Source organism: Silurus aristotelis, assembly GCF_946808225.1.
Source record: "Silurus aristotelis genome assembly, chromosome: 19".
Lineage (NCBI taxonomy): Eukaryota > Metazoa > Chordata > Actinopteri > Siluriformes > Siluridae > Silurus > Silurus aristotelis.
Genome location: NC_139592.1, coordinates 13193677 through 13210594, shown reverse-complemented (window position 1 = coordinate 13210594; position 16918 = coordinate 13193677). Strand labels below are relative to the sequence as shown.

Sequence of the window (16918 nt, the reverse complement as noted above, 5' to 3'; positions counted from 1 at the left end):
ATTATTGTTTGCTTTGTGTATCTTATTTTATATTGTTATAAATATATGCTCATGCTTTTTCAGTAGTGACTTCCTATTAGGTCTTTAACCTGCTCAGAGTAAGAGTTTAATGCTTTAGGCAGAGTTTTGTAAGAAATGTACACAATTTTCTGAGATAATAAATCATTAGGAGGGTCTCAGTCTTTTGAAGTGGTGAAAAATGGCAGGACAGACAGAAAAGAATCGAGTCCACAAGAGTGCACTGGGATCTGGTAGCTCAGTGTTTAAGATGCTGGACCTCCGACCAGAAGGTCATGAATTCAAATTTCACCACCGCTAAACTACTGGGCCCTTAACCCTCAACTCTCGGTTGTATAAATGAGATAATAGTAAGTTACTCTGAATGAGGTGTCTGCCAAATGCTGTAATTGTAAATGCACTCATCAGAAAGCTGTGCAACTTCCTATATAATATTTACTATATCATAGGTTTTAACTGTTAGACCTTCCAGAGCATTGGGTTAGAGGTTGACACTAATTGCATCTGGTATTTTTATAGCACCCAGATAGCAATTATAGTTTTCTAGAATGTTCTAGAAGTGGTCCAGTAACTTTTGATTTATAGGAACTTTCTTTGAACCCAAGAGAGTTTTGATTATGTTCGAAAATTTAAGGAATTCTGTCTGGCATCATCCCTGTACAAATTCCTTTTACTAAAACCAACAGATACACTTTCGGTTGATGGTTATACAGTTTCTATATCATTTATCTAATAAAACAGGATAATACAGTATATTTAACTACATGGTACGTTTATACAAATATTTTAATAGCCAGTTAGATTTTTATCCTTAAACTTTCAAATCTGGTCATACAAACTTGAATACTGATGATAATTTTAGTGCAACAGAAAGATATTAGGCTCTTCATAGTACTGCAAATCTAAGATCAAATTTTTTATATTCCTGTATGGGGAACATTTCAGGATTTGTGCAATGAAATGCAAGGATCTATATTGAATTGTAGAATAAATTAGGGATTCAATTGATTTGTGCCACAATTTACCATCTACAAACAATTTAAATAAGATTGAAAAACTAGATTTACAAATGAATACACTTTGGAAGTAGGATACGTTTTTCCAGGAAAGAGGAAACTTCACAGAGTAAGAATGAATTTGCAATATATACTGAGTTAAGGTCATAGGACAAACCAATTATAATTTGCTCCAGGTAAAGGAACATCAGTCCTGGCTGGCTAACAGAGTGATAAGCTGCTGGGTGAGTTTTCACTGGGAGATCAAGTGTTCATATTATGCTCTAAATCAGCGGTCCCCAACCTTTTTTGCCCCACGGACCGGCCTTTAAGGTGTATGATACGACTGACATAAAAACTGGTATTTTCCAAATATAATAATAAACGTGAATCCACTGTGTTGTTTTTTGTTCATTGTGCTAGCTTGGGGGTTTTAAATGAGCGGTAATGTATTATGTGTTAGCGGCCAGAGCAGCCCCATTAAGAAGGTAGTGGAGGTAAGACTTGAGACAGAGGCCAAGCATCTCGACAAGCATCAAGAGTGAGGCATAGACAGATGTGGCGGAGAAAATCCGGTAATTTTCCAAAATAAAGCAACGTTCAGAATTGGATAATAAATAAAATGGAAATATTGTAAGTTATGTATTCTTGCTGTGCGCCCCGATACAAATTGACCCACAGACCGGTAGATTGGGGACAACTGCTCTAAAAGACTAAGTCACATGGTAATTATGAGATATTTACTATAACACAAACAGAGGCAGAGAACTACAAATATATGACTTTAAGCTACTGAAACCATGCAGAGTAGTGGGTGATGGATTTGGCAGATATGACTTCTAAGAGGGCAGTTTAAAACATGGCTGAATCCATGCTGGCCCTTGTATTGACCATCTCTCCTCAGCTAGAAGAACAGAGGTTGCTGGGCCATCGAGTGGGCAGTCTTCCACTTTTGATGTTCTGTTGGGGTGAGCCTTCACACTGTTGTTAAACCTCACAGCACTGTATGGAAGACAGCAAAGCAGAGATCACTTGGTTTCTGGCACATCAGCTATTCAGGGTAGAAGTGGTCCATGGGCCAGGGTGCAGATGGCTGTAGCACTTAGCTGAGCTTGTATGGGCATGCATGTTAAAGTGACAGCTTAGTTTCCTTTTTTCAAGATTTAGAAGTTCTTTAGTGCTGAATTTAAAAAAAAATGAATAAATAAAAGTTCATTCATATATTCATGTTATTTTAGGTAATGCTGTCATCTTTTGCAGGGTATTCATGAATATGCACACACCTACAGGAAGAAAGAATTACTCTTCACTATATGTTTTCAATCTGACAGTAACATATAAATGTTTAGATCCTTATGAAAAGATCACATTTATTATGGTTTGACATCAAAGAATTCTGTCTCAGAAAATGCAATCGTACCTTTTCTTTCTAATTTGAGTTAATGATTTGCTTTGCAGTTGTTGTTGTTTCCATATTTCCAGTTGTTTTGCACTTATGGTCCATCTCAAGGCATAGCTTAGAAAGCTTTGCATGTTCTCGGTTTGAACGAAAGGATCAGAGCTTTCCATCAGGACCGTGCGGATTCCTACAGATCTGAATGAACACTCAGGATTTGAAATGTTCATTTTAGAAGCTGCTTAGAAGCAGTTCTGATGTTGAATGCACTAAGTCTTTAACAAGCATTGTCCTTCCTGTGAATGTGATTGTGTGGCTAGTTGCCAGATCACCTTTTTTTTTAAATTATTCAAAAATATAGTAATAAGTGCCATTGAATCAATAACAGTATAACGGGTGGCAGGTTCTCCTTACAGCTCTGTGGTCTACAGTATAATCCTGAGCTTGGGTTACCAGTTACTGTGTTTAATTTTTTCTTCGTAGCACCCAGAAATGTGACAGCAGGTAGAATGGATATGATAAACTGCCCCCTAGGTGTGAAAGGGCATTGAGCACATTGCCCACTGATAAACTATTATTCTTGTGCCCAGTGTTTCCAGGCTTGAAGAGGAAAAAGCCTTTACTGAAGACGAATTAAACTGAGTAGAAAACAAATTAAAATTAACAATACGCTTACAGGTTCGACAGTAAAACTAAGCACCTAGCATAACATTTGCTGCACAGTTAAATTAGCCTTCCAAAGCACTAAACATTTATTTTTATTTTTTGGAAGAAAAAAGGAACATAATTCTAAACCCAGTGTTGACACTGAAGTACAATTTAAAGTCAATTGTAAGGTCACACGCTGCCTTAAATCATACTAGCATTGTTGTTTGCATGCATTGGAAAGCATTATTGATGCTCATGTAATGGTGTGTGCACACTACCGCTTTGACTAATAAAGTATTTTCATCAGCATCTGCGCAGGAACAAAGCATACATTCACAAACAACTCATCAGTTATTGCCAGGGCAAACTAAATTTTATTGAAAGTCTATACATGACCTAAATTCTCACAAGCATTTCAAGTTATTATTTAGATATGCTGTTTTCAGGCATATAGGCAGCTTTTAATGATGAGTTCTTTTAAATTAAGGAGCCATTAAGCATCCATGTATGTGTCTATAATCAAAAGAACAAAACAAAAGTACTTAAAATAGTGGAAATACACTGTAGTAGCAAAGCAAGCATGGTAACCCAGAGATGTTTTACTTCTACGTGTTGAGTCTATTTTACAGTAAGCACAGTACAAAATCGAATAATCTTGTCTGGATTTGGTCATAAAAATTATATAATTTTTAATATCATTTTTGGTCAACTCAAATACCTCTCTGAAAATTAACCCCGGAATATTCCTGAGTAGGGACAGTTTCTGAGCACTTCATGTGACATTTAAAATATAAATACTATGTAGTTGAAATACATATAAACTAGTTTTGGATAAAAAAAAAATATATATATATCTTGTATCTTGGCGAGCATGTTCATGTGTTCTCAAGACCAGTGGTTCTCCAAATTTATTTAAACACATTTATTAAAAAGTGTATGGTAATGTATATTTTAAAAGCTTTTTTTTTTTTATTCCAGAATTCTCATTAGAACTAACATTTAAGGCCTGTATTAGGCTCATATTTATAAACCTACTTGTTTGATCTGGACTAAACCAATTAGATTCAAATGACTTTACACTATGGTTTGTCAATAAATAATAAACACATAGACCCCCTCCACAGCTATGTTTCACAACCATACTTATCCAGAGCCCATTTTAAGAACCACTGCTCTAGACAATATTTCCATGTCATAAACATAAGCATCTCATGTATGTATGATTGCAATGCATCTACACAAAACATCTTATCAACTGTTTTAACTTCACATCACAATGACCGTTTAAAATGTAGTTGTATCCCCAAATATAAATGGACTTGCACAGCATACAGTGTCGAAACATATCACAACAAAATGCAGGTGCACAGTAGCACTACACTTGCAAATGGAACTTTATGATAGTGCCTTACGATAAGAGGAGTCTGTAACAAGGAAAGAAGATCAACAATAAAGATCTTCCATAAGCGTATAGAAAAATATACAAATGGTTTAATCCACCACGCCAATCCTGGCAAGCTTCCAAAAATTAATGCTGCTGTCAGTCAGGTGATGTAGTCCAGCAGCCTCATAAAGATGATGTACAGGTTTTCATTCACTGTAAAATGGGTCTAGGGTTTCTAAACTCAGAAATCACAGAAGAGCCTCAAAGAAATTGCCCAAACAAGTAGTAACAAGGAAGTGCAAGAAACACATGAGTTCTTCATGCACCCAGAATGCAGCTAGTCTCAGTGGGAAAACAGGAAATGATTTTAATATGGGTGGACTCGTGAGCTGGTCCTTTAAAATTCACTGTAGCCTACAGACTCTAACTTTCGTGAGCTTATTTCTCACGATAATACAAGAGGTACATCTTGAGTGGCTCAGGCAAAGGCAGTCCCAGGATCCTCTGCCTCAGAAGATTGACTGGTGCCTCAGCTCGCTTGACTTTTTCCTCTAACTCACCAGTGGCACTCTCCTCCTCTTCATCCTCTTCCTGCAGGTCTCCCTCTGTTTGGTGGAAGTTTCTCTCCTCCTCAGCCTCCTCCTTTTCCTCTTCTTCCACTCCTCCTGGGTAGCTGCAGTCATCTGTGGCCATCGGCATCATGGACTCGTGAAGGATGGTAGAGCTGATGCACTGGCGGTAGAAGCGGCGACAGAAACGGCGGCGTTCGAAGCGAGGCCCATACCGGTGCATGGCGCGAGCTCCAGGGAATGATACCCGCCTTTTGGAATGGTCATCTGTCATCTCCATTGGCTGGCGCAAGGTATGGCGGATGGAGATGCGTGCCAAATCTTGCAGGGTTCGCACCTCAAAAATGGCTATAACACAAAAAATTGCATGTGTACTATTTACAGTTATAGTTATCCAATTATATTTGCGTCAGCTCCAGAACTATGAGGCACCAATCATGAAAATTGTTATTGTATGAGGTAATACATATGATTATTATATATTTTTTTTTTTGCAAAGCACTGTAATGCTTTTTTTTTTTTTTTTAACAAAACCGTTGACTATCAACAGGTAAATATGAATCATCTGCAATAATGTGAAAAGAAGCATTTTCTAACCTAGGTCTATATATTTTGAACATTTCAAACATTTTAAATATATTTATTGTTTTTTGCATGTGAAATGTTCTGCGTTTCCCAGAATTCTAGCCTTAATATCTTTAATGTTTTTGTTTTACTAATAAGGATTTTACAGTGTTTTATATTAGCATTCTGCCCTTTCCCAGCCAAAATTTGTTCGGTTTATAACCTGGAATAAAAATTAATTTTTCTTGAAAACAAAAAAAAGACACAAGCTGCAGTGAGCATTCACTCTTGTTCTTCTGAAGTATATATATATATATATTAACAATAAACCCTAGATGAAAATGGGTTCCCCTTTTCAATCTGGTTCCCCTGAAGGTTTCTTTCTCGTGTCATCTCAGGGAGTTTTTCCGTGCCACTGTCACCACTGGCTTGCTCATTAGGAATAAACATATAGGGGGATAAATGTATATGGATTGATTTAAAAATGTAAAATGTAAAATGTAATATTCAAATAAAACCATATATTCATAATTATTTATTTCTGTAAAGCTGCTTTGCGAAGCAATTCTATTGTGAATGCATATGTAAAACACAGTATATCGTTTATAGTGGAAAATCAAGTATTAATAATTTTTTTTTATCAAATCATAAAGCCGTTAAAAACTGGATAGTAAAAATATATTACTCATGTATGTCTTCACTTAAAAACGGTGATGATATGATGTAATGCACTGTTAAATGTCAAATAATTTTATATTATCTTTGTAATCATTCTATCGGCTGACAGTGTAGTAGCAGTCTACTCACGTAGTGGTACACTCTTGCCTCTTCCATTAATGCTTTGTTTGGGCTGCACAAGAGGAGCGAAAGTCACAGCTATGATTTTCTTTGTCTCCCAGGAGTTCTGACCCGTGCGTGTGATCTTGGTCAACTGTGAAAGACAAGTAAGCCATGACTAGAAGTGAAATGACTGCAGCAGACATGCACGGTCATTTCACCTACTGTATAACCATGTAACCCAGTTCTGTCTCAACTCAGGGTTGTATGCTGTATGCTGATCAGAAGATTGTACTCGCTCCAGTGTGTCAGTAAAAACAAGGCACAGGACACAGAACAGTCAAACTTTATTGGATTTATGGATTTGGCCACAAGACAACTTTACCTGCTTGTGACCGTGACATCTCCCTTCCAGGAACGATTTCTACAACCGGTTTGAGGTGCAGAACAATGTGGAGCCAAGAAAGACCACCCCTCCTCCAAACAACCAGGTGCTCTGTCTAACCACGGCTGAAGTGAGGAAAACTCTATGCAGAGTTTACCCATGTTAGTTTGCTGGACCAGACAACATTCCTGGCAGAGTGCTCAGGGAATTTCCAAAACAACTAGTGGATGTCTTTACTGACATCTTCAACATCAACCTGAGCAGCACAGTTGTTCCTACGTGCTTTAAGACAACGACAATTGTTCCCATGCTAAAGAAGTCTACAATCTCCTGTTCAATAACTATCGTCCCGTCGCGCTCACACCCATGATGATGAAGTGCTCTGAAAGGCTCGTCAAGACCCAGCTAACAACCTCACTGGACCCCATGCAGTTCACGTATCGTCCAAACCGTTCCACAGACCATGCAATTGCCATGACCCTTTATCTGGCCCTCACCCACCTGGACAATAAGGACACATACGTACGAATGCTGTTCATAGACTTCAGTTCAGCATTCAATACAATCATCCCTCAGCAGCGGATAGAGAGGCTGAGGCCTGAACACCATTGCAACTGGATCCTGGACTTCCTGACTGGGAAACCTGTCTGTCTGGATCAGGAACAGCAGCTCCAGCACCACCACACTGAGCACTGGGGCCCCTCAGAGCTCTGTGCTCAGCCCACTGCTGTTCACTCTGCTGACTAACGACTGTGCAGCATTGCACAGCTTAAACCACATCATCAAGTTTGCCCATGACACGACCGTGGTGGGTCTCATCAGCAAGAATGACAAGTCAGCATACAGAGAGGAGGTGCAACATTTAACAGCCTAGTGTAGAGCGAACAACCCGTCTCTGAACGTAGACAAAACTAAAGAGACGGTTGTTAACTTTTGGAGAGCACAGAGCGCCATTCTAGACTGATCATTGATAAATCCTCTGTGGAGATCGTCAAGAGCATCAAATTCCTTGGTGTTCATCTGACGGAGAACTTCACGTGGTCACTCAACATCAGCTCCATCACCAAGAAAGACCAGCAGCATCTCTACTTCCTGAGAAGGCTGAGAAAAGCATCTCTCTCCCCCCTAAACAGCTGCATCACTGCCTGGCAAAACCCTACGGAGGATCATCAGAGTCTCTCTCCCCTCTATCACGGACATTTACACCACATGCTTAATCCGCGAAGCCAACAGTATTGTGGACGACCCCACACACCCCTCACCCCCCTACCATCAGGATAGTGGTTCCAAAACATTCGGGCCTCACATTCAGACTATGAAACAGTTTTTTCCCCTCAAGCCATCAGGCTCTTCAACACACAACTGGAACTGAAACTCACACGCACAAACTTACTCAACTGTGTGTACTGAGCTGCTACAAATCTACAAACACACAATACTAACATTTCCCACATCCATGTTTTCAGCACCACCCATTTTATATTACTATTTTATTATAACTACATAACTGTTTACATGCTGTTTTTGCACATCCATTTTTGCTGTTTTAAAACAACCTTTTGTGTTTACATTCTGTGTTTATTAACAAGTACACTCCTGTATACAGTCCTCTTTTGCTCATTGTACTGTATATCATACAGTAGGTTTACTGCGGCGCTATTTTGTGCTTTGTTTATTTGTCCTACACCGTCTTGTCCTGCACTGTTTGCACCAAGTTGCACACAATGCACTTAACGTGGCGAGGACAACTTACTTTTGTCCTTAACTCTTTGTTCTTGTAGCTCTATGTTGATTTATGTTGTTTTATGTAGCAAGGTTCTAAAGAAACGTTCTCTCATTTTACTGTCCTGAGTCAGCTATATATATATATGGGTTAAATTACAAATTTCTTAACTTGATCTCCCTCTAGTGGTGAAGCATGGAAACCCAATAAAGGAAAATGCTTTTCAACAACTATCTATTATATTTATCATATACAATTGTGATGCCCTAGTGCCTTTGAACGGTTGTTTAGTGTTTTGACATCACCGGATCTGTGAGAAACGCAAAGAAATTTTTAAATATAGTAGTAAAAAAGATTGGAAGTGATGACAATGGACAGGATTAAAAATTAGTTTATTAAAGGGACAGCACATGTAGGACGTTTTGTAGACAAGGTGAGGGAGATGTGATTGAGATGGTTTGGACATGGGGTATATCTGTAGGAGAATGCTGAGGATGGAGCCACCAGGAAGAAGGAAAAAAGGAAGGCCAAAGAGGAGGTTTATGGATGTGGTGAGAGAAGACATGCAGGTGGTTGGGTTGAAAGAGGCAGATGTAGAGGACAAGAGGAATTGGTGACGGATGATCCGCTGTGGAGACCCCTAATGGGAGAAGCCGAAAAAAGAAGAGGAAAAAAGTGGAGAGATAGTACACAGTACTAGTACACAGGCCACATCAAGAAAAAAACAAACAAAACAAAAAAAAAACAACCCAACCAATATTGTTCTCAACAATGTCCTAGAGACATTTTAACAGGGGAGCCAGGCTCAGTCAGTCATTATCATTTGAAATGATTCTCCAAACATTAAGCTGTTGTACTCACTTTATCGGCATTACACAAATGTGATATTCTGAATAATGTTAAACATGCTAGCTGAGACTGTCTCACTATCAGACTTATTATTTGTTTAGGGTCAATAATGTCACTTCCTTACTAGCTAAGTGGAAAAAAAAAGACATTTTATTAACCCTTGGTTGAACTATTTCATTTACTAACACTGCATTTGGGGACTGCCTACACTAGATTTTAAGCAATTATATAATTTTGTTTTCATGTATATTCTTCACTTTCCCACTTCTGTTCAGACATGAGCATGACATGCTGAATTTAAATAGTACTTGTAGCAGTACTTATTAAGGTGTAGAATAGTAATCATGGCATACTCATGGCTACTACTGGGCACATGCTCAGGCATCATGGACATGAAAAACCAGCTGGCTTTGTCATTTTTTATAGAAATAAGCACAAAGTAACAGTGCCTTTTTTTGTATCCTTTTAAAACTTGTCCATCATTTGCTAAATTTAAAGCTGGACAATTTAAAGGAGAAAAAAAAACTGTAACAGACAGGCAGAGCAAATTGCAGCATAAAGAGAAGACTTAGTTACAAGACTGCTTTGTTGACTAATTTGGCTAATTCTGCAGTTTTAAAAGTCATTTTCATCAATATCAGTATGCAAGTCCTAGTAATTGAGAGCAGCATCAGATGAAGCTTAACACATTGCAAGTCAAACATGCTCATGCTGATTTCTCCTTACAGCATTAGGAGAATTTGTCAGTTTCTGTCCCCACAGACGCCACTCAGGTGCTTGTTTTGTGCTTTGTCTTCTCAAGACTGGACCACTCAGTCAGACCGCTGCAACTGATCCAGAATGCAGCTGCACCACCGCACTGCTACATTCCCTCCACTGGCTTCCTTCAGCTGCCTTCATCCGAGTTAAAACACTGATGCTTGCCTACAAAGCCAAAAACAGACCAGCACTCCCTACCTTGGAGCACTGATCTCACCCAGCACAACACCACACCCCCTCCGCTGCTTAACTTTTTTACTATCTGACAAGACATGCTTCCAGACTCTTCTCTGGTCTGGCTTGACAATAGCAGTCTTCAAACAACATCTAAAGACGGCCATCTTTCAGAGGTTCTTAAACGAGCAATTTTCGTATTTGCTTTCTAACCATTTTTTTTTTTTTCAAACAGAGTATTAGATAAATAGTATTTACAGTCTGTAATGAACCAGTTTTAGAATGTATTTATTAATGGAAACTCCAAAGCACTTTGTAAGTCGCTTGGAATACGGGTGTCTGCCAAATGCGGTAAATTTAAATGTTAACACACACGACATTTACAGATGGCACCTCCGAACCTTCCCACTGCTTCACTGAATTGTTCTGGTTGCAAATATTTGTTGTACCGTTGTTGACATTGCTATGATACCTAATTCTATCATGGTATTTAACTTAGAGTGAAGATCAAAAGTTTGAAAATCTGGGATTTAATTCTTCTGGAAATAACTGTAATAAAAGTTATTCAATACCGAAAACAAAGATAGATAATGTTCAATATGTTCATTATACAATATTCAAGATTTTTTTATGTTTACTAAGTAAGTTTATGATATTGACAATGTGACTGACAGTCGAGACTGGGATTTCTTTGATTTAATATGGACCATAACCTTGTGGAGTCCATGCCATCATGAGTTAATATACTGTCAATACAGCAAAAAGGGGTCATACCAAATACTCTGAAAAATACTCTGTACCGTATGTTTTACACAACAAAGAATCTACAGAGTTATAGAATATACAATGAGGTTATTTCTACATAAGCAGTTCTTTTTTTTTTCTGTGAAACTGGCATTGGCAGAAAGACTTTTAGAGAGTACTTTTAGGTTTACACCCTCAAAAAACTATTCACTGTCCAATAATGACTGGAACATGCCATCTATTGGAAGATACCATACTGAAAGAAGTGCTTTAAGGTAGAACTGATATTTGACTTCATCTTGTTTGAGTTGAAATTAGCAAAACATTATAAATATAATTTTTTATTATTTCATGCAACAGAACTGTCACACTGCCAAACATTTCTTAAATCCATAAACCCATGTATGTACAAACCTTCTCTTCTAAAGGCAGCACCAAAATGCCTCCGACCTTGAGCAGGTTCTTCATGTAGTTCTCATATTCTTTCTGCACTCCAGCCCCACAGTACACTCTGTCATACTGGCGGCTCTCTGGAGGAATCTCCAGACAGTTCCCCACCACAAACGATGGCTCACAGAACTCAAACCTACACACAGTCATTTATTATTAAATTAAAAATGGCAAGTGTTTCTCTAATTTAAGAGGAATAAATGGCAGGAAATGCTTCTCTAGGAAAATGATCAACTTTGGTGTGGTAATTACTATTTCAAGACCAATATGCTCTAGTGCAATCTGCTTTGTCTGATTAGCCTACATAGAATAGAATCGATATTAATATTCAATTAATTAGGCAGTTGTGCTTTAGATGGAAATGGAATGTTATTAATTTGTTAAAAAAAAGTGCTGAAATAGAACTGAATCTCATTAATAACTAATGAAAAATATCTCTTTTGTATTCTACTAAAAGTTTAATTTATGTGCATGTAAAAAAAACAATACATTGACAAAGGCATATATTGTGTACAGGACATGATCGAAAAAAAAGACATACAAGCACTGTGCCAGGATCTTATACCAAGCAAAGGTTTAAAATATACTCTTACTCATAGTTTACCTGTCAAAGCTGTCACTGGTTTTGATAAAGTAGTCGAGTTTCTGGTAGGCATACTCCACCACATCTGCATGCAGCTCAACGCCGTGATTCACTCCGAATGAACCTGCAAATCATTTTTTTTTATTGTCATACTATAAATATACATGTAGACAGTGTTAAAATATTGGAACTGTGGTAGTGCAGTGCAGCAAAAGTTGCAGAATAGGGCTATTTCACACTACACTGCACACAGATATCTAAAAATATATAACTGCGGTGCAAATGTGTACACTTTTAAAGGGAAGCAACAGGTGCAATATAGCACAATACAGTATACTCTCTTTGGGGTGCATGAATGATTGAAAACCTCAACAATGATGGAACTATAATTAATAGACCATTCAGTGTCACCCATATGAGGCTTGGTTTAATTTTCAGCCTGGTTCTCACCCAGCTTGCGCACTGGCGATAAACTTATAGGGGCTAATTTATGATAATAGAATTGTAATCTATTTAATTCTGTAAAGCTGCTTTGGGACTATGTCCATTGTTAAAAACACTACAAATAAAATAATGGTTTATTATATGGTGTATATAAAAACTATACAGTGCAATCTGACTACACAACACAATAGCTATTAGGTAACTAATTGTGCAAAACTGCATGTGATTGTTAACTGTCATTAAGACATAAAGAATGTCAGTATGTATAATGAAGAAAAAGCGCAAAGTAAACAGAAACAGCAAAATTCTAAAAAAAGAAATGTAACTGGATGCACATCCTTCGTGGACCAGAAAAACTTCAAACCCTGCTTTAAAATGTCTTTGATGATGATGATTATCCCTTATTTCCAGAATCAGAATCAGGTTTATTGGCCAAGTGTGTTGACACACACAAGGAATTTGGTTTCAGCTGTTAGTGACTCTCAAAAGTACAGACATAAATAAAACCTATACATGACAAAACAGACAAGACAAAAACAGACTATACAAGACTATACAGACAATGTGAGACAGTATAGACAGTGTGGGTAATAAATAGGGATACAGATCAGTAATGTCTATTATATGTCTATTTAAAGGCAATGGCGTATTGGCACACTATTGTGTTTCTACCATCTAGGCTAGGTTGGCTAAAACATTTTTCTTGTTACTCCTCCACCACAATCTGTCCCATCTTTACCAAATTGAACTCAAATCAACTTCACAGTCATTCCAGCCTATTTGTGCATCTAGACCTTTCCTTCTACAGTCAGAGAACCACTACTGTTTATGGTCTGAACATACATATCAGGAGTGAAATTACAAATAAAGCTTTTTGCTTCATTATTATTATTGTTATTATTATTATTTTCAAGATGCCTTGGGCAACTCACCAAGGATGAGGCCCACCATGGTGCTAAGGTAGCCTGTCCCACTGCCTAGGTTTAGGAATGAAAGGCCAGGCAGCAACTCCAGTGCTTCCATCACTTCTGAATAGATGCAGGGAGCAGACAGATGCAGGTTGCCATGTCTCCAGGCCAGGTCTTTGTAGGCACTGTCCCTGTACTCCTCCAAATAGTAATCAGCACGATCGATGGCCCGGAAAGCCCTCTCTACTAACTCTGAACGAATGTAGTGTGCCTCCTTTAGGTTGTCGATCAGTTCATCATTGTCCTCTCCAGCACTCACAGCACCACCCATGGTGAATGAAAGAGTGTGTCTGGGGTTAGAGCGGACAGAGGCTTAACACAGTCTGAGGGAAAACAAAATAAACACTGCTATAGAACAGAACAGAAAAGAAACTACATTAGTACAAAATATACAGTCTGTAATCAGAGCAACACAAATTACAGTTACAATAAATAAAGTAAATATGGACACTGGTCTTTAAATGATTTTTTCTAAAAGTCACAAATAAAGTTTATATAAAAAAATATTCCTTTAAATAACGAAAGTGCAACTTACACTTGGACTCCATTGCAACTTGCAATGTTGCAAAGTTTTTTTTTCATTTGTTCAATATTTTCAATATATTGTAATAATAGCCTGAATATATAATTGATAAATCCTGGAGGAACTCTTTGTATTCAACTGGCAAATGCCAAACAATGCTAAAAATCAGCCAACGTGGCACAAATTGCTTTTATTGTCGCTTGTGAAGAGTTGGTCTGTCTTTTTATTTCTAGATGTCAAACAATACAGAGTGGAAAATGATAGTCCTCTGTGTCCAAAGTCTGAAATCCTGCCAAGAACCCATTTAGACCAGAGGGCTTCATTTGTATATTTGTTTTTGGTCGACTGCACTTTATTTTTCTGAACCCGGCTTGAGAAGGAAACAAATGTCTTGGAACAGTTGAAATAAAATTGGAAGGATGGAGAGAAATGGAACAGTAAAGCACTTCAAGCCTTAAGCATTAACAACCATGTGGTAGCGACCAGTTCTTTTCCTATGGCCTGAGAATGACACGAATTGCGGACAAGAATTTGCGCAGCAGCAATGCCTGTGTCTTTGCAAATTGCTTGGGCAGAAAAGACAATTTATGATTCTGATATTTCTCACAGTGCCAAGCAGTTAAAGCATTATGCTCAACAATGCAGCTGAAGTGTGGTCATATATTTCTAATTCCTGCTACATAAAACAATCGTGTGGCAGAACAAAACAGGAAAGATCAGCGGTTTATTGTCTAAATACTGTTCAACAGAGGGTCAGTTGGAGTAATCTGGACTACTTTGACTTCTACATTAATAAACAAAAAAAATAAAAAAATTAAATATATATATTGTGGCCCTAAAATTTAGTCATTTTAAGGGGAATTTAATGTATTGTTGTTCATCGAGGACCTCTGGATCTTGCAGCTGAGGACTGAAGACTTTGGATTTTATTTGGAGCACAAAAAAAAAATAATAAATAAAAAAAAAAAAGCACAACAAATGGAGAAAAAAAATTAACAAACCAGTAACAAACTGTTCGAAAACGTTTTCATTTCTTTTTAAACAAGTGGGGCTTCTTTACCAAACGTAGCTGCTGTATTCATCAACTTGCGCGATTACAATGGCAAAGCGACTGCAACAACAACAGCAGCAGCAACACCAAACAACAACAACAACAACAACCAAATGAACTCTGATAAAGTGTACATAATATACAGTAAAATAAAGAAACGTAGGTTATCTGTATATAAATGACAGGAGGGCAAATTTTCCAAGCACAAAGACAAAAACAAATCAGACTGGCGCTACTGCACGCACAAATATATAAACAAACACACGCAGACTGGGGCACTGCCAACCCTGTCGATGGCAGCGTCCATTTGCCCTCACTGTGCGATGTGGGAAATCGACAACAGTATTTACTCACGTGTTTTGCTTCTCGATCGTGCACTCGCCGCGTTCCTACATTTCGCTAGGAAATGTTAAAATACAACAAAACAACAGCGTTTGAACTTGACTGGCAAAGAGAGAGAGAAAAAAAAAAACCATACAATCCGAGGTAAACACAAAACAGCTGACGCGACGTGCACACGTCATACACGGCCGTCAGCGTCTCCTGTGATTGGCCTGCTGGATTTCCCCAAAACGCGAGCAGTTCCGAATTGAACTCGGAGCTGAACAGATAAAACGCATCCTCCTGGACGCACTCGAGGTGTAACGTTATTGCACGCAGCACTGCTTTGCAAAAGGCTGCACACGAAACTGAAACTGGATCTTCTTTTCGACGCAGCTGATCTAATCAGATCCGTGCTATTGTTGTTTACTAGGCTCTCCTACAACCATACTACAAACTTTATTGTACCTGAACCTATTCCTGAAGCACATGCACTAAATCGTCACCTGAATTCAGTGCTGAAATAATTTGAATCGGTTTCGAAAATCGAGTCAATCTATTCAACTCAGTTAAATGATTCCTTCCCGGTTTGGCAAAAAAAAAAAAACGGTTTCAAATTTGTCATGGAATCCGACGCAGGCACTGAACACTGTGAAGAGACCGTTATCCCAAAGTATCCCATAGTATTTTGCCCTTAATCTGTCAAGAACAGCTTTCTACTGTTCATTAAAACGTTTTGTGGGGTCACGTGGCATAGAAACTGCAGTGGCATGTAGGGAAAAAACAGTCCAAGAGACTTAAAGTCAAAATCAAGCCATTACACCCCAGAACAAAAGGCTTCATGGTGAAGCCTTTTGTTCTGGGGGTGTAATGGCTTGAATCTGACTTCACCAACCAGTGTAATAGTAACCCGGTTGCATAGCATATTTATCTCCATTCAGCCACTAGAGCATTAGTGAGGTTGGACACCTACTGTAGGTTGTCTGAAGAGGCCTGGGGTGCAATCAGCCTACCAATTCATCTTGAAGGTGTTTAGTGGGTTGAGATTGGGCTTTGTGTAGGTCGCTTTATTTTTTTTTTTCCATTCCAACTTTGGCAAATCATATTTTAATGGATTTCAGTTTGTGCACAGGAACAGGTTTTGGGATTAGGCTCTTCTGGTGAAGCGGGACTGTAATGCTACTGAAACAAAGAGGTCCTGCGTTATTGTGTGCTTACACATTTGTGGGAAATATTTAGGGAAAAACACAAACGGATGTGATGGCTAGATGTCTAACATACTTTTGGTCACATAGTGTATTTAATTCAATTCAAATTATTTATATTTGTATAGCGCTTTTAACAAGGCGCTGGTTTACCGATCGGAAGGTCGGGGGTATCGCCAAGCTGCCACTCTTGGGCCCTTGAGCAAGGCCCTTAACCCTCTATGCTCCAGGGGACCCTTACGAGAAAAATAAATCAATATCTTCTGTTGGGTTGAAATATTAAAATAGGAGAAAATCTTATTGACGCTGATCGTGGCATGATTGTTAATGCCACTGTGGATGATATAGATATATATACACTATATTAGCAAAAGTTTGAGGACACCTG

The 16918-nt window shown here is 38.3% G+C and overlaps 1 protein-coding gene and 1 long non-coding RNA gene across 2 annotated transcripts; both read right to left on the bottom strand.

Annotated features, from left to right (window-relative positions):
- Positions 1 to 3408: 3408 nt before the first annotated feature.
- On the bottom strand, positions 3409 to 15678 carry pcmtd2b (protein-L-isoaspartate (D-aspartate) O-methyltransferase domain containing 2b). Its single transcript, XM_083570224.1, has 6 exons — positions 15359 to 15678; positions 13395 to 13753; positions 12040 to 12142; positions 11400 to 11571; positions 6382 to 6505; positions 3409 to 5358 (listed from the first exon to the last, which is right to left on the bottom strand). Exons 2-6 carry the CDS (start codon positions 13699 to 13701, stop codon positions 4880 to 4882), a joined length of 1185 nt encoding a protein of 394 aa, XP_083426350.1. The 5' UTR covers positions 13702 to 13753; positions 15359 to 15678; the 3' UTR covers positions 3409 to 4879.
- On the bottom strand, positions 8836 to 10120 carry LOC310741900. The gene is made up of 2 exons (XR_014538093.1): positions 10035 to 10120; positions 8836 to 9099 (listed from the first exon to the last, which is right to left on the bottom strand). It is a non-coding gene; the product is annotated as an uncharacterized lncRNA (long non-coding RNA).
- Positions 15679 to 16918: the final 1240 nt, after the last annotated feature.